Source organism: Halichoeres trimaculatus, unplaced genomic scaffold (assembly GCF_033239565.1).
Source record: "Halichoeres trimaculatus isolate MK-OKI-2021-1 unplaced genomic scaffold, fHalTri1.1 fHalTri1_scaffold_6, whole genome shotgun sequence".
Classification (NCBI taxonomy): domain Eukaryota; kingdom Metazoa; phylum Chordata; class Actinopteri; order Labriformes; family Labridae; genus Halichoeres; species Halichoeres trimaculatus.
This window is the reverse complement of record NW_027437184.1, coordinates 19,214,487-19,233,661: the sequence shown is the minus strand read 5'-3', so window position 1 is coordinate 19,233,661 and position 19,175 is coordinate 19,214,487. Positions and strand designations below refer to the sequence as shown.

Sequence of the window (19,175 nt, the reverse complement as noted above, 5' to 3'; positions counted from 1 at the left end):
AAAAACACACTTCAACGGCCCTAGCTCAGGCCAGGAATGTCGCAGAGAGATGAAACCAACACCAAAACGTTCAGCTCATCGAGACGCACAAAAAATATAGGAGGTATTTTCGCGTAGCTCCAACAGGAAACCGGCAATTTGCCCGCCAAAATAAGAGTTTTCAGAATATTTACCCTTTCTAAAAACATTAACTTGTCAATATCCAAAAATGGTACTGGCATGAAAATTGGCTCACATGACAGACCAGACCCTGTTCTACAAAAGTTGTGAAGGAAGTTGTTATTTCGGGCCCGGTTTTCGAATGGCGAGCCCTCAAAGTCGCCGCCCGCACAATGTTAACAGATGGGAGAAGAGCTTCTCTGAAGCAGTTGGGCCTCTAGACAAAAAAGTAAAAGTCGCACAGCTTTAAAAATGACATGGTTGGATTCCTCACAAAATGTTCTTCAAGAAAATCATATTTTTACACAGATTAGGTCAACATTCTGGCTTACAGGATGAGAAGTTTGTCCCTTCGGAATTTGATCCTCCTGCACTTCTGTGATGATGTCACCCACTGATTAGGAGCTCCACACAGCTGGTCACATGACTCAGCAGAGGCAACAATGACTCTCTCCTCCATTAAAGTGCTTATTAGACCCCCTGAACATGCTCAAAAACTCACCAAAATCAGCACACACATTTCAAGCATCAAACTCTTCAATATAATACCAAACATCCCATAATATGCTCTCTGTCCACATCTACACAGTCAAACAGCCATAGCAGCCAGTAGGAATGTCCTAGAGAGATCAAACCAACATCAAAATGTTCATCTCATTAAGACGAACAAATTATTTGCTGACACCCTGACCTTTCCCAGACAGAAAGTTGGCTATTTCTCTTCAGCATAGCAGAGGATACGTTGCCATGGTATCAACTGACTCCCTGACATCCCATAATATTCTCTCAGAGCCATTAGGCTCACTTCCACCTATGCACAGCAAAATAGCCCTAACTGGGGCTAGGAATGTCCTAGAGAGATGAAACCACCACCAAAATGTTCGTCTTATTCTGTTGGACACAGTGGGGCCAACAGCATGATAGTAGGGCAAAACCGGCATGAGCCCCGAGGACCCGTCTAACGCTGCTTGCAGCTTTAATTTTATACTGCAACTTCAGCATTTTTACTTGTATTAGTATAATTATAACGTCTTCTTTTTTCCGGTCAAAGCAATTTTTGCTCTATGGTCAAAAATGGAAAAAAAGAGCAGATATAGATATATTAAAGGAGACAGACTTTGGTAATCCCCATCAGGAAATTACTTTTTCCTTAGTGAATTTGTTACACACACACGCATTATATAGACTTGCTCCAATTGAGAGATGTCTCACCAAAGGGCTGCCCGTCAGTAAATGCCACCAAACTTAGAGATTTAGTGTCTTGCTCATTGTCAGGATGTGCCAGGTCTTGAGCTAATTTTCCACAGAATAAGCTACTGTTGCATCGAGCACATGCTAGGTGCAGAGAGGAATAAGACCATAAAGGATGGAGAGGCTTAATTACACCATTACAAACTTTCATGAAAGGTCAGTTCTTTTTATTTTTACCTCTACAAGAATCCACATCTAGAGAGAGGCCAAAAAAAACAAACATTTAAAGGGCAGTGAGTAAAAGTCTTACACTTAGCTTTCAGCGGCCAGACACTTCACAGTTTGTTTTCTGTCAATTAAATAACCATCTCGGTGCTAAGCAGACGTCACACGTTTCGATTCTCTGTCCAACCTGTTGTTTGAATAATCAAGCCTGAAGTGGGAACTTCCTGTTAATTATTGATTCCTTCCTGTGGCAACAGGAAAGGGGCTCGTTTATTTACTGCTGCCCTGCTGTGCGTCAAGAAAAGCGAGTTCACAGGTTTATTGCTGTCCTTTAATTAATATGTGATGACCAACTCATACCCTGATCATTTCATTAACGGCTCCAAGGTTAACCTCAAATTAAGTTATTTATTATGAACGGCTTATAAGTACATGGTTTGAAATGGAGGAATTGAACAACTTTAACCACAAAATAAATGAGTAACGAGTGACACAGAGAATGAGTATTGCAGTGGATGGGTGCAGGTCAATACATGAAGAAAACATATTGGTTGTTCTTCTATCCCTCCCTGCTGCTTATTAATAATAAATGTGATGAATAATGAAATACTCACAAATAAGGTCCCTCATTGATGATTGTTTTGCAATAATTGGATGATCTAAAGAAGTGAACTGCCCTTCATGCTGCTCTTTAGAGAAACTTAGGTGCTATCAAGGATTGATGACTCAAAGACTTGGATGGTTGAAGCCTCACAGCTACTACACCTCTTCCTCAAAAACTACAGATAAAAAAACTTTTTTGAAAACCCTTAAAGCAGAAACTTAAACTTAATCTAATTGAAACAAAACTATAAGCCATTTGACTGTTGAAGAATGCAAATGATCATATTTTAGGCTTGAACAGATGTTATGGGGTATGAAATAATACACTTGACATAATCAGACATTAATGATTATAGTCAACTATGTAAGAATTATGCACTGCACTTTCCTATGAGATTCTGAAATCATTATAAGAAACAGAGCTGTCAGAAGAAAGATACATATTTCAGTCACAGTTCTATTATGGCGTATTGCATTCGCCAAAAATTTGAATTAAAAAATCCTCCTGTTTTTATGTGATAATATCTCGTATTTTCAGGACTTCCGTTACTTTTCAGATCCCCATTTTTTATAAGGTAGTATCTCATAAAAACAGGAAAATCAAAAATAAATATTTTCTATTTTTACAAGATAGTAGCTTATAAAAACAAGAAGCCCTGTTTTCAACTCGTAAAAATGGGACTTTTTTTTTTCATTTTAGGGTGAATGCTATACGCCACCATACATTTTAATACTAGTAATTAAAAAAATGACAACATTTCTAACTAGAAGTTTAAAAGTCATTCATTCATTTTCTTAACTGCTTATCCTGTTCAGGGTCGCGGGTGGCTGGAGCCTATCCCAGCTGTCATTGGGCGAGAGGCGGGGTACACCCTGGACTGGTCGCCAGTCAATCACAGGGCTGACACATAGACAGACAACCATTCACACACACACTCACACCTATGGACAATTTAGTGACCAATTAATCGTGACCATGTTTTTGGACTGTGGGAGGAAGCCAGAGTACCCAGAGGGAATCAACACGTGCACAGGGAACACATGACCTTCTTGCTGTGAGGCTGCAGCGCTAACCATTTCGCCACCGTTGCGCCCAAGTTCAAAAGTCTGTCATTTTAAATTTTAAATAAGTTTTTCATCTTTATTATCAAGGTAGAGCAATTCTTACCAATATTTTGATTTAGAAATCAAAAGATGGAATAAGGAGTTTATGCTCTGCACTGCTACACCACTGTGGTCTGAAACGGTGACTTAGAGGAAGAAGATGGCTCCAAAATGCTTAATCTGTTAATAAAAATTATCAATCAGGGTTAGAATGTTGTGCAGTTATTCTTAGTTAACTTTGATTCCTTACTTGTGTCAAATGCTCCTTGGTTAGGGCTACAGCAGTTTCATTTTTCAGGAGTTCCAGTCTGGTTGCTTATTCTGCTTCATACAGATCCTGTTAGCATGAAAGTGTTGTTCCCCATGAGGGTGAGCATATGACTGCTCACAAGATGCCATCCAAGAAATCTCTTAGATCTGGTCTGTGGTGATTCACACCCTCCTGGAGTGGGATCTGCCGTTGCCAGCTTGCATTGGTCTGATTAGCTGCATCTGAATGCTTAGCTCTCAGCTCAAACTCGAGTACTTCAGTGATATTCTCGTGGATGTTGCTTTTGAACAGTCCACTGAGCTGTCTGGGATTTTTTTTTCAAAGAAAAGTGCAGTGGTGGTCATTTTCCATCACAGTGGTAGCAGGTTGATCTATAGTGTGCCATAAGGGACAAAAAAAGGAAGTGATTAATTGAATGCAGCCTAATCCCATTTTTGATTAACTTGTCAAAACTGAGAGCCCTGGCACAGAATTTTAAAAATGGGGCTAAGTTCAGAAAATTGTCTGTCATTTCAGTTTTTAGGATTAAAAGCAGTGGTAGGACCATAATGCACTGCTGCCAACTTTGGTGCACAACAGATTAGTGAAGGAGGGAAAATAATTATGAAAAAAAAAAAGAAAAAATTAAAAAGGACTCTCTAATAAAGTCTGCTACGCTGAAAGAGTGTCACCTCCCCAGGACGTGGCATTAAACCAGAGGCTGCTAGGTTGCCTTTCTTATTTATTTTTGATCGATGGTGCTGCCTTACTGCACACATTCCCACAGGAGCTTTTCACTTGTTCCTGACGCACTGGACCACGACCAACCAGTCTGGCCTCAGAAAAGCTAGAGTTGATGTCCAGACATGCAGGCCCTCACGGACAGAGCAGGTTCTGGTTTTAAGATGGGCCAGGCTGTGCTGCTGCATGTTTTCACTGAGAAACACAATTCAGAGAAACAGACAAAGGACAAAAAGGCAACCTGCAAACAATCATCAACAAATGGTTTATTGCTTTGTCGCAAGGAAAACACATATTTTTTTTTACAGTGTCTTCATAAGGTGGTAGTTCAACATCAAAGTGTCTTCCTGCTTTTATTTAGTATTACTGTTGACATAAAATAAACAGCCAAGATGTAATTTTTACATACCAACACTATGATTTCTTAGGGCCCCAATCAGGATTATTTCCAGATAATGAAAGATTGCGCAAAAGAGCAGTAAAAACAAACCAGCCTCTCCCCTAGCTGTTTTTTTGTTCTCCCAAACAACAATAACCGTCAGTTTTGCCAAAAGTTGCTTTTAATCACACCAGTAAAGCTGCCAGCTCTTATTTCCAAACAGTCTCATATCCCAAATAGAGTTGTTGGGTGATGGTTACAGCCCATATGAATATTTTCTGCTCCTTTAGTCATCTGTGACTCTTTTCCAATATGAACAGTGAAGACAAACAAGGCGTTTTTATTACTGCTAGATTGGAGCACCTGGTGGTGTCACATAGCAGCATGTCTTATAACAAAAAGTGTAATACTCAGTCTTTACAAAAAATGCCTTTCTCTGGACTTAGTGTTGCACATAAGAACCAGCCGAGCACCTCTAGAAGTTAATTGAAAATCACTCCAGGACAATTGTGACCCACCACATAACAGCCCTGCAGGAGAAAAATGTGTCAGGAGTGGCACTGTACCTGTTTTTCAAAAGAGGGCCTTGAAGAAAAACAGGTTAAGACTGAACATTTTTCTCTAAATGAAATCGCAACTGATTCTTTCGCACGGACAAAATAGACAAACTGGAGTAAGAGTATTGTTTTCTGCGGTAAAAGCAGGTGAGCCATAACTGTACATCAAACTTTTCTGATTCAATTCTGACCTTGTTCTTCTTGTCTGGTATATTTGCTGATATGAGCAGCTTGTGTCTCACATCTGTCTCTAATACAACACATTAGAGCTCTGGTTCCTCTAACTTGTGCTGTGGGCGTTAAATGAGCACAGCTGGAGTCACAGTTGTTGTTGCAGGAATCTTTAGAAACTGTTTGCTTCAAAGTTTTGCAGCCTTTTGGAACTAGACGATAAATCATTTTGAGTGTTCTGCAACTTAAAATGTTTTGAGCTCTGGATAACTTTTGTTCTGTATACATGAGTGGATTGTGGATCTTACTTTATCTCATACTTGGTCACGTAGAAGGTTTCTTTCTAATCATCCTGTATTTGTTCACTTTTAACATTCATCTCTCTGAGAAGGCAGGACTCTAATCCAAGGTCCTTAAGCGCACACTTCCAGACCATTCCTACACACAACATCCTTCCTCCTCCTCCAGATTTTGCATTTAATATTTGAAAACATTTTGTTCTGACATGGTCCTTGAATGTGGCATCCTGAATATGAGCATGTTTTGTGTTTGTTTGCACGGTAGACATGTCGCAGCTGGTGGATGAGGTGACATGCCTCTCAGACTCCATCTCCGAGCAGCACTCCATCAGTTCCTACACCTCTGAATCTTTTGATGACAACGGTAAGACACCAGTGCACTCCTTAATCTCTCTGTTCTGCTGTCTGCGTGTTTTTGTGTTTATTTTGCTTCCACAAATGTTCCTGAAAGGATTTTTAGAAGAAGGGAGAAATAGTTATATTTGAAGACCAGATCCAAACACACTGCTATAAATCTTGTTAGATGTAGGAAAGGGGTAGTTGTACTGAACATGTTTCAAACAGCATGTGTTTTTTTATGTAGGGTAACTTCATACAACAAAATCCACACGTAAGCATGCAAAAAGTCTAAATTTAAAGCCTTCTTAAGAACTGATTTCTAACCCTTTTCATGAAATTGTAAAGCATCACTTTTCCCAGATAGATCAATACCTCGGATGCTTTTCTTGGATCGTATTTGTCTCTTTTTCTCAGATAACTCAATACCATTGATCTCAAGGAGGTTGGGAGCCAAACACCCCTAATGATCATGTGTGTGCGCATGTGTGTGGGTGTTGGGTGATGGCTGGAGCTGCACAGAAAAGACTTATGTCTCTGTTTGACAAGAACATGTACACAACCACATGTCCACGTCAACACGTGCCCTCACACACACTCACACACACATGCACAGTCAGTCCCACCCAGCACATGTGGTTTTACCCTCTTCTCCATCTCTTTCTTTTTCTGTACAGCTTCTATAGTGACTGTTATACGTCTTGTCAATGACGCCGTGGACAATATTGAAAGTGAAGGTATGAAATGATATCGGCTGTTAACTTTCCTCTTTTGTGTCTGTCTTTTGTGTTTGTAAGAGCTATAGCGTTATGGTTTCAGGTTTTGAATGCAGCCCAGCTTCTGTTGTCCTCGCTTCTCAGAATAAGACATCCCACTTGGGTTTCCAATTTTTCTGTGTGTTTCAGACACTGGATCTCTCCATGTTTCAATTTCTCCCCTTTAGTTTCTGTGTTGTTTGTCTCAGTCTCTCTCTTGCTGACATTCACCTTCTCTCTCCCTTTGTAGTGTCGAACATGGACAAAGAACAGCGGCGGAGCAGCCCTGGTGAGTGAGCTGCAAAGCAACTGAAAAACATCTTATTAACTTGCCATCCCTCCAGCTTTATTTCCCAGGCTGTGATCCCAAAACCTTACCTTTTGTGTTCTTTCTATTTTCTCCCTGAATATTTTATCAGACCTCATACAGCACAGATTTCTGTTTCTCCCACTTTTTTCCATCTGCATTTACTTTCAGCCTTTGAATTTAAATGCAGGCTCCCCTATTTGGGTTGTGCATGCCGACTTCTAACAAAGCCTGGATTCTGAATATGTTTTCAATTTTGGATCCAGGAAAAGGAAAAATAAAAAAATACTCATGCTTTGGGCTTCTCATCCTTGGTAAATAAAAATTCAAAAATTCTGGCATCCAAATAAAAACTCTCTTAAGACCCAGAGTCCACATGTGTGGACATTGCATTTCTGCCTCTCAGACCCATGATACTTCATTTTATAAAACTTTGACCTATTAGCCACTCTAAGGGACTCTGTCCACATCATCTTTTGATGAAATCACAACATTACACCAATTTTAGTGAAAAAAATAATGTATTTTAGTACAATAACACTAATAACAAACAACTAAAAGAGAACTCATAACACAAATAATGAAACTTCCCGAACAAAGACCAAGTCTTGTTATTATACTAACTAGGTCTTATTTATCCCAAATAGCAAGGTGAATTAAAAATTGCACACCGGACAAAAGCTCGGGTCTAAAAGGTACCATATTATGCTCCTTTTCTGCGGTTTAATATGGATCATTGATGTCTTCATGAAATGGTAGTAATATTTTTTGGTCCAAAAAGCCAATAAATAAAGCACAGCAGCATTGTTTCCAGGCCCCTCTGTTCAGAACGGTCTGATTTAGTGGGCGTGACCTTCATATGTAAATGAGCCACCGCTGATAACACCCCGCTCTTCTACGTCACTGAGAGAGGCGCCACGAGCTCCGAGTGCACAATGTTTAGAAAACAGGAAAGCTCGTTTAACGTAACATTACAGGCTAAAACAACAGGCTAAATGCAGCTAAAGTTAGCATCCTGAAGATAACACAGAGACAGGGGAGACACTGAGGAAAAGCTCTTACATCTGCTCCACAGCACACAGCATTTAAAATACTCACATTTCCAGGGTCTGAGGTTTGTTGGCTGATGGTTGGTAACGCACCTGGATTTAGGACCAGTCTATTCACTAGCCCTCTGTTGCACTGTCCAAAGTTGGAAAAGCAGTCGGCCGTGAAGTGACTAGCACACACATGCACAGTTTTACTGAGTGTAGCTGGCACATTTCCTCGATAAATGAACTCTAGCCACTTAGTCTTGTTTTCTTCCGAGATGGGAAGCTTGTGCATGGAACTATGTGACTGTTTACAGCCAAAAACAAAGCAGCGATGGCTCTTCAACTTTGGCATTCTCCTTCCCGCTGCGGGGAGGGGAGTGGGCGGGGAGGGGGTTAGGGGGTATCTGCTGCGGTGGACCAATCACGTCAGACTTGCTCCTGATTGTTCAAAAAAGGGAATTGCTGACGTCTGCAAATCCCCAAAATCCAAACAGCTCGTTTTAGGTCAGGATTTTACATTCACAAGCACTACTAAATACAGGTTTTGTCATTAAATACAACATTTTGAGGGCTGGGAGGAAAGCCAAAGACCCACCAATTTCACAAAAAGACCTTATAAAGTGTTTTTTTGCATAATATGGGACCTTTAAGAGGTTAACCCAGCTGATTCAGCTGTGCATTTTTTTGCTGGGAAGAAATGTACTGTTTTCATGTCTTGTGTGATACAGTAACCATGTTGCTTCCACTAAATGTTGGTAAAAAAAGGGATCTTTAAACAGGTTCCAGTTTGACTTTCAGCAGCACTGCATCATTTATCTTGCCCTTGCCCTTTTAGGGACATAATCAATTCCTAAGTTGTTGAATATTGTTGAATAATTAATTGAAATTACGGTATTTTGTTATAATAATAATAATAATAATAATAATAATAATAATAATAATAATAATAATAACAATAATAATAATAATAATAATAATAATAATAATAATAATAACAATAATAATAATAATAATAATAATAATAATTATTATTATTATTATTATTATTATTATTATTATTATTATTATTATTATTATTATTATTATTATTGTTGTTGTTGTTATTATTATTATTATTAATATTATTTGTATTATTATTTGTATTATTGTAAATGGTGATGTATTGGATAACATGTCTTATAGTACCACATCATAACATATCCTATAGCAGGGGTAGGCAACCTGGGGCACGGGTGCCATGGCTGGTACGTGGGGCTTTTCATGTTGGCAGAGAATAGATACAAGGAGGCAGAGGACAAAATAAAGAGATGGATAAATAACATAAATAATGACAAAAAATATTGTATTGTTATCTTTTTAACACTTCACAATAAATAAAGCACACTATAAATGCTTTTAGATAAAAATAAAAAAATAACATTAAAAACATTTAAATCATGACGCTACAAGTGCAGAAATGTGACTTGCAAGTGCGTCACCACAAATCTCTTGAGAGTTCAGTCTGCTAGCTCGCAATCACATCCATTTAGTGGTGTTTTCATGGTAAACAAACAAAGTTCTAGTCGTTCTTTTCAACATAGCTGGACAAGGGACTATGGACTTATTCCCTGAGGAGACTAGGTGATATGCACCCTTTGCTGTGAAAGTGTGGTGTAAAGGACATCAAGTGTACGGTGTCTTTATGAGACCAAACACAAAAAAACTTCAGAGATGAGACGCATGGAGCTGGAGTCAGTAAAAGCAGTAAAAAAAAAAAGTTTGAAAAAGTATGCTAAAAGTATGCTAAACAGAACAACACATTCAAAATGTTTTGTATTGTCAAAACCAGGCAACAAAAGGAAGTTATACCATTTCTCACTGCACAGCGAAGCATGGAAAAACATTCACTGACGGGGAATACATAAAGGAGACTTTCCTTTCGTCTGGACAAGTTTTATTTGATGGACTGCCAAATAAAGACACAGTCATGTCCAGAATCAGAGATGGTCTTTTCAGCAAGAACTGTGGAAAGGCAGCAAACTGCTCACAAAGACGCTACTGAAATTAGCGTAGCTATGGATGAAAGCACTAACGTCAAAGATGGAAGACAGATGAGGGAAAAACTCTGCTGTGAGAATGTTTTAACACTGCAAAAATACTGTAAAACATATAATTTACAAACGATTTTATGAAGTTAGTATTGTCACTTTGGGCATGTGTGTATTTTAAAGTGGCATAAGACATGGAAAAGGTTGCCAACCCTGTTCTATAGTATTGTATTCTACCTCATCATTTGATGTCATATCCTGTCATATAATGAGTTACCCCAAAATCTCACTCCTCTGTTTTTAGTACTAAACTCAAGATTCTTTGAGCCTGTATGAACTTGCCTTTCTTTTTCAAATTTATTTCTACCCTTTTGCCTCAATAAAGAGGTAAAACTGGATTTCAGCCAGTAGGGTGAAAAAATTCCCCAGAACTACATTGTTCCTGTGATCCATTGTTTGCCTGCGATTCCACCAAAGGCCGATGACCCAAAGTAGATTTTGTTAATCAGGCCAGTGATGCATGGAGAAAAAAAATAAAGGTCATTGCAAAACACCACCAGACCAATAGAGGGCAGTTAGACAAAAACAAACAAGACAGACAATCACTAAGATGCATTTCTGAGGACTTAACTCGTGTTTTAAAAGCTGTTGTAAACTGGATATCCACTGATTCATTCAGATGAAGATCTCCAGTTGACAGGATCACTTTTCAAACTTCTAACAACAATAACTGATGGAGAAACATCTACACGTTTGGGCTCAAAGAATACAAAGAGTTTTTCAACCAACTCAGAGTGTATGTGATGTTTTGGACAGGGGGGGAATAAAAAATCCTAACATCTGAATTATTACCCTAAAACTCAATTCATACCCTAATTCTGATGGTCAAAAACACATGCAAATCACATGTGATTTTTACCAGTTCTTTGAATGATCTAAAAAAGTTAGACTTAAATGTTTTTTTTTCCATTTACTTAAGAAGGACCCAAACTTATTCTTTTCTCTTTTTTTGGGGTTATCTAGCACAGTCTGTCAAGCAACTTGAACGTTCAAACACTGCTCTAAGAAAAGGTGTCACAATTCAGAGGCTCTTGATTTACAAAGTGGACACTGGACTCAGAGTATGTAAGATGCTGTCAACCCCAGGTCTACTGGTAAAAAAATATATATCTTATGTTATTACTATTACATTATTAGGGAAAATAAAAAGTGTGTTTTTTAGCAATTCTGTACACATTTAATCATGTGCAACCGTACTGAAATTGTTGATTAAAGCTTTAATTGCTCGGTCAAGATGTGTGCAGCTGCCCTCCCTCCCACACCAAAGCTTTCACCCCAGCCTTGTAGAGTGTCTCAGTGGGTTTAAGGGGCACTTTGAGCCTCACATCCTCATAGAAAGGCAAAGGAGATGGCAGCTTCAAACACTTCCTTCTCCACCCTAAATGAGGCATCATCTACAGGCTGAACGCTGATCCTCCACTCTCCCTGAATGCTAAGAACAAAGATAAAACCCAGTGATACCTGTACTAAAAGATCCTCATGCTGTTTCCAGCTTTAACGTGAAAGCGTTGATGGTTACCAAGTCTGTTAGTTCTCAGTTGCATGTAATTTTCTGGATCCACAAAGCATTTCATTACAAACCCAGAGCGAGGCTGCATTTATGCATCTGTCACCAGTAGCCTGCTGGAGCATAAGGAGCTTTATTCCAGACAGGGAGAATTAAATGATGAATGAAATTGTTGTACGGTAGGCTGGCTCCAAATAACCCATTAGCTTTGGCAAATTTGTGTTTATATGACACATGAGCAAACATACGTTCCATATTTTAGAACCGATGGAGGAAAAATGTGACTAATAACAAGTTCAACAGCATTAATGTGTGTTTTTCTGTCCATGCGATGCGACCTCCTCAGCCTTTTTGAAGTGTTTGTTGGCATCGTACAGTGTATGTTTATGATGTGTTGTGAGCGTGTGGCTTTGTCTTTTCGTATGTATCGGTGCTTAACAGCTCCCTGACAACCTCTCTCCCCTGTTATCAATTGTTTTTATTCATGCCATAATTCATCATGTTGTTTTTCACCATCAAAGGCCTCCTATCCCATGATTTTTTTTTTTTTTTGTCTTTTTTCCCTTCTCACTGATAGCAAGTCGTCACCTACAGAACAAAGATGAGATTTGTGTAGAGTTCATCAAAGAATACATTGTGGACTGTAAGAACATTAATCTACAACCCCCCCACCCCAGCCCTCTCATGTCTCTTTACACTCTCATTAAAAATATTACAGCCCCCGTATTGATCATTCAGGAGCACAGCATGCAGAAAGAATTCCCTTTTTCTTTTATGGTTTGTTGGCAGTGCACTCTATTAGATGTGTCTGTCTGCACGTGATATGCATTATAGAGCAGGAGTTGCATTGCTAATGAAGAGAACTTTACATCCCACGCAGAGGATGACCCCTCCGGCTTCCCCTACCTCATTAATATGATATTTTTTCATTCACAGCTCGTTAACCCCAACCATGAATTATGCACCCTGCATGCTATAGTTTGTAGGAAGTAGTGGATTAGCAGGGCGCTAACAGCATGAACTCAAATCTAGAAAAAAAAAGAAGGAGAGTTTGTTGTCTTATTTTATTTTACTCATAAATTAATTCTAAATGAGAGTCGGGAGCAATTAAAGAACGTAAACACACAGTCCCACAGAGCACATTGTAAACCCTGCAGTGCTACATAAAGAAACAAAACATCTCATAAACCCCCTGTGCTCACACACAGACTCTTGCACACAACTAACAAGGCACTCATCTCTATAAAACTGAAGAGAGATCAAGAGAGATGATAGCAAATACATGGAACACTAAAGATAAAAAAGCTATTCATTATTGTGAAAAAATGGATGATATTTTTTCTTTTCAGTACAGCTCCTGGTGTTTAGAGAGGTAGAAAATCCTACATCCAATCATGTTGTGTAATTTTACACCTAGAGCCGTGATGTGGTGTCACTTCTTTGACCTCCAGTGATTAAGTTGTCATGATATTGGTGTTTTAAGGCTAAGTGAGTTTGATGTAACACTGTTCACAGTCTCGTTCCTAGTTCACACTGTGCACTGCAGACACGGTTTGTAATCTAATGCACACATTTCAGGGTGGGTGGCATACTTCCAGTGATTCAGAAGTTTGTCCAGGGAATAAAGCCTGAGGCTCCCGACTCAGTATGATAACATAAATCCTTTTAAATCTCTTAAGTAGGTCATCTCTGTTCTACTTCTCCCAGTAAAACATATTGTTTGTCGATTTAACAACTTCAAACTAAAAAGGAAAATTGTGTTTTTCGTTTTTCAGCGTACCACTGGGAGTCCTCCAGTCAGACCTCCAGTTGGGTGTCACCCTCTCGTCTGCGCCCTCCAGAGTCTGGTTCCAATTTTAACCTGAATGACACCCAGCAAAACATTCGGAGAGGAGGCAGCACGCGCTCACTCCAGCTGGACTACAGAGTGATGGGCTTCAGCGGGGATCGGAGTCGAGAGCGGGTACGAGAGTCTGAGAAAAGGACCTTTCAGTGGGAGAGGAATCAGTCGGGTGAGTGGGAGAGAAGGCGCTTCCTGGACAGAGAAGAGACAAGAAGGTCTGAAGAGGACGGTAAAAGGGGGACCATAGAGCACAGAGACCTTCAGATGCCACACAGCCCTGACAGCTGTGAAGACTCACCTGTCTATGAGGAGTACCAAGAGTCCAGCCACACCCAGGAGGAAGGTGAAGACTCAGAGAGCCTGTATGACACTCTGCCCCCAACCCGTGCAGCCTATGATGGTTACCCAACAAGCCCCCCAGGTGTCAATCTCCACCCAGCTCAGCTTCTCCCTCCTCTCAGGGCCTGGGACCTGCAGGGAGGGGAATGGAGGGAACCACAGGAGGAGCGTGGAGGGCTTGAATCAAGCAGTCTGACAGGTTCGGGGGACGAGCTGGAGAGACTACTGAACCTGGTGTCGCTCAGAGCCAGGAGAGCTACCAGAGTAAACCGAGCCTCGACCAGATCTGAGCCCACAGACTGGGAGGGATTCCAATAAGCACAGCAAACTGTTAAAAACAAATAGATTTAATATTTCTTTGTTAATGAAAGAGAGGCAGTGGTCCCCTCTGATTAAACTTGACATTTATAACACCACACTGCTGGTCCACCACCTCAAAAAATAATTAAAGGAGAATATTACCATATGTACCTTCATTATCCCGCATTATTATCCAGCTCTAAGCAAACACTAATCTGCCACCAATCCCCTGGCTCATTTATAAGCAGGAGGAATGAGAGGAAATATGTGCTTTTCCCTAACACCTCTACCTGTGCTGCATGAGCGTCAGCAGAGATTGGCTGCGAATCAATGCTATTACATTTAATATTTATAGAAGCACTGGAGCGCAGCATTTAATAACATCAAAATATGAAAAACGCCGGCCTGTCTCTGCCTTAGACAATGTATGTACATATGTTGCCATGCATTTCATACCCCATTCTGTTGACACACGCAATCATTTTGTTAGCTCAACCATGTAATGCATTTCTTATTTTTATTGACGAGCTCAAGGTTGCTCTGAAGACAACACAAGCCACAGACATCGCCTCAGAGGTGCCATTATGATTCCCATTAGTTGTTACTTGGAGTTCTCCTCATTATTTAATCATTTTTATGATCGTTTATTTAATTATCACAGGGTTTTTTTTGTTTGGCAGCTACATAAAAAAGTATCAGGAGAATCCGGCTCATATAACTTGAATTTAATAAAACCATTCGGTCTGCCACGTGTTCTTTATGTTGCTCTAACTCATCCACATTCTCCTCTGGGCCTAGTCTTTGATATGACTCTCAACGTACATTCTGTGCCCTGTATATATTACCAAAGCAGTCAAATAGAAGTAAGCCCACTTTACCCCTGGTGTCAACATATGATATTAATTTTTCAGACTTTATGTGCTAAAAGGCTTTGAGAATTATGTGGAAACGCAGCCGTGAAGTACGAAACCACTCACCCGAGACATGTACACACATGGTCGCCACACTGATAACACAGTGTAAATGCTGCTGTGCTCCCAGTTCACACATAACAAAGCAGAGTTCAACTACAATATTAAACAGCTTTGAGACATAGTCCTAACAAACCAGTGGTAGATAACTCTGAGGTTTATGTTTTCATTAAAGCGTTGACCAGAACAGTTGTGTCAAACTTATTGTAAGAATGAATCTGTTTCTTTTGAACAGGAGGGAAAAAAAACATCACCACTCATTGTGATGAGGAGGAGAAAACATTCTAGTCGTACGCAACAGCAGAAACAGCAAACAATAAACGCAGCAAACTGTTTTGTACCGCTGAACAACAGAGTAGATGTTACCATGTGTTCATGCAAGTCATTCACATCAGACAGTGCGCACTGTAAATGTCTCTTAATGAAGAGTTAACACTGTGAAGAAGACGGCTCTTCAAACAGACAGGAAATCCAAGGGCAAACTGTTTAGAGACTTAAATTGTTTTGAAGGGAAATACCAATAAAAGCTTTTTTATGACTTGAATAGCTCTTGTTGTGAAAATGGAAGTTTTCTACCTGCTTCAGCAATGATTGCAACAAGGTATTTGTGCAGAATAAATGTACAGATTTTAAAACTGAAAGGAGCCATTGAGTCTGTGAAAGTGCTGAAGAAAAACAACACTGACAGCTGCTTACTGACTCACAGGTCCCAGCATGGTCGTGATCAGGCTTACCTAATCGTCTCAGGTGTCGTAGTGTGTTTATCCTCTTTCCCTCCCTTCATTCAGACAGATCCTGCTCAGATCAGACTAACCCTAAATGAGTTTTTTAAGTTTCATGTTCACCTGACTGACATCTGGGACTTTTGGAAACTATATGAAGATTGTAAAGAACTCAACCCAGAAAAAGCAGCTTTCAGAAGTCTGAGATTAAACCCAGAAGCACCATACTGTGAATCAACACTGCTTACACTCTTCCTGTCATGTTTTACTACTTTATTTCCATCTGTTGCAGTTGAATCATCTTGCAAAGTACCTTCAAATCTGACAGATTTTCCATTTTTACAGGAGACTGCTACGCTGTGCGGCTGCAAATTACAAATACTTGAACATTTCGCTTGCAGATTCAAAATTCATAGGAGGAATTTGTCTTAGGGTTGTAGATGTAGGCCACCTGATGTGCTGCAGTATGTGAGCTTCATCTTTACATCAGCTACATGGGATGAATAGTATTCATTACCTTCACCAAGGAGGTTGTGATTTTGGGAATGTTTGTTTGTTTGTGAACAACATAACTCAAAAACTAACCAACAGATCTTGATGACATGACTTGATGATCAAAATGGGATAAGTAAGAAGTGATTACATTTTGGAGGTGATCTGGATCACCATCTGGATATAGAATATTTTTAAAGGATTCTTTATCATTGTAAGATTAGGGCCGTTTTCACCATATGTGTATATACCTCCACGATAAATGGTTGGATTGCTTTGCAAAACAATACAAGACAAGGTCACCATAATTTCTGACAGATGTAAAAGTAAGATCCAGATCCTGCCAATATTCTAGATACTAAGATTTGGAATATAATATATGTACTGGGTCATCATAATTCTCAACACTGTCAGGGGACAAGATATCGTAAAAACCTGCAACTAACACCAAATTGTAGCAGACAGTCTGCTGAAAGGGAGTATAACATTAAAGTAGGACTAAGGTGTTGTGTGACAATCACAATCATAGACTGTAAAAAAAAAAATGGACGTCCGGTTGCTCAGCTCGAAGTGAGGTCTCCACAAAAACTGCTCCCCCTGGTGGCTGGCTGCAGTATACGTAAAAAAATCCCACTCTCCAGTCATTCCAGATGGGCTGTGGTCAAACTTTGAAAAATGAATACACCTCATTGAAATGTTTCTCATGTCCAATTGTTGTAGTGATTTGAAGATATTATTTGGCTGTCTTGAATTCAAGTCCTCTTTTCTCTGAAAAGTTTCTTTTTCTTTAGTTACATGAGGTTAAAAATGAGGTTTTACGTAACGTTTAACGATGATTGACAGCTGCCATTCTCGTGTATTTTCTTCGGGGATTGTAAAATATGTTGGGAGGTAGAGTCAAGAAGTGATTAGACTCTTGAAAGAAAAAAATTATTATTATTTTTGTCATCCAGCTCCACTCAGATTCTCCCAGAATCCTCCACAGTCTCTACTGCGCAGACTCTGGCTACACAACTGCTCAATGGCTGCACCTGAGACGGAGGAATTTTGGCTTCAAAACCGTACAATAATGAACGCCGAAGCCACGCTGTCCACACTACTCTCTATGATCACAGTATGCTTGGTGGATGTCTGTGCTCTCTGAGTGCTTTTCTTGTTACATATCATTTTTATTATATTTGTCACTTTAATACATCACTTTGTGTCAATGCAGTGTGGCAATACATGGGGGGAACATACTCTGGCTACCAATAATGAGTTTAACAGAGGAGTTGATGGGTGCAAAGATCAGGACTAAGATGCTATCTGGGAGCAAAGATATACTTGGTGAGTTGGTGCAGAAGGAAGGAAACTGAACCAAAGACAGGCTGTTTGAGAGGTAACGGCACAAACACTCCAGAAGCTTAGATGTTGGGTAGAGGAGGACCCATTGTGCCCTTTTTGTTGTGAAGAGACAGCAGAGTTGTAAAATCTGTTACAAACCTTAATGTCTAATGCAGAGTTGTTATACAGAGTTGGCAGGATTTGCAAGTCAAAGATAGAGTGTGATTTCAGAAGGTAGCCAGGAAAGAAGTCAGACATCAAGTTACAAAAGAAAAGGTCAAAGTTTTCTTTCTCAAAGTTATTCCACAGGAAAAAGTTTGTATACTTTGCAACACGGGCCCTGACATGATACTATGGTCAGCCTGTCTGGTTAAGTTTTATCTCATTAAAATGACAGTGTCCTGGGAGGATTCAGTGGAGGAGGTGCGATATGTAGAGCTGGTTGCTGAGGCTAAAAAAGTGAAGTTAGGGTTTGTCCCCTACAGGTAGGGTGTAGATCAAAGCATGAGAGTCTTTAGGAAGAGTTTGCAAAAGACTGTTCAGGACATTATGAGGGCATAAGGGGATGGGTTTGGTCAATGAACGCTTGTCCGACTGTTAAAATCACAGGTATCTTGTGTTTCAAATTAAATCCTATCATACAGCCTTGTGTCAAATCTTCCCTCTTTGGCTGAAATCTGGTGGGTTTGTTAAGCAGAGCTTGCAGAGATCAAGTTTTGAGCGGGATGAGGATTGTCAATTGTATAAACTGTGTGATTATGCAAACAATACATTTTGTTTGAAATTATTTGAGATTATCAGAAAAGTGTTTCCTGATCCTGGCTAAGATTGCTCTGGCTGTAAACAGCTGAGCAGCTTTTAGCCTAATCTTCTCATTATGTCCTGTTGCTCTGTTATCTTTGCTGATATGAACATGCATTTCCGGCTCATTGTTTGATTCTCTGGTATTTTGATTCTGGCCTGGTGCTTTAATTACGTTTTTGCAGATCCTGCATCAAAGAAAAAAATAAGGAAGAAAAAAAAGGAAAATAAGTATCTGTGATTGGATGATGCATTTGTTATGAGCCCTGTCATCAGCCATGCATGACAAATGAAAACCACATCGCACAGCCCTAGTATAAGCGTGATTAATAGAACATGCTCCTCTGAACATAATCCAAATTAAAACGACTTTAATTACTCAATGTTACAAGGTCCGCTAACGGCAAGTTACATGACATTTCTTAATGGCTCCATCTACATCTCCAAAGGTGACCGGTCATTAATTCCTGATTGGTCAGCAGCTTGCACCATGACTACTTGCTCCTTTCTTTAACTAACAAGGACACGCGATCCATATCCAGGGACCTTTGTAAGTTTTTGATTACACAAACCCAAACCCTTCAACCCCCCAGTGGAGTTTGGGCACAAATGTTGTCCTTGTTATAATCCAACCCCTCTTGTACAAACACCACAGGGCTGACTGTCTTCCAAAAAAACC

At 39.7% G+C, this 19,175-nt stretch overlaps 1 protein-coding gene across 1 annotated transcript in view; it reads left to right on the top strand.

Annotated features, from left to right (window-relative positions):
* Positions 1-15,753, top strand: part of fat3b (FAT atypical cadherin 3b) — a 114,403-nt gene extending 98,650 nt beyond the window's left edge. The window contains exons 49-52 of the mRNA XM_074672594.1: positions 5,945-6,043; positions 6,693-6,752; positions 7,021-7,059; positions 13,481-15,753. Coding sequence (XP_074528695.1) covers positions 5,945-6,043; positions 6,693-6,752; positions 7,021-7,059; positions 13,481-14,205 — 923 coding nt within the window. The 3' untranslated portion in view covers positions 14,206-15,753. The remainder of the gene's footprint in view (positions 1-5,944; positions 6,044-6,692; positions 6,753-7,020; positions 7,060-13,480) is intronic.
* The last annotated feature ends 3,422 nt before the right edge of the window (positions 15,754-19,175 follow it).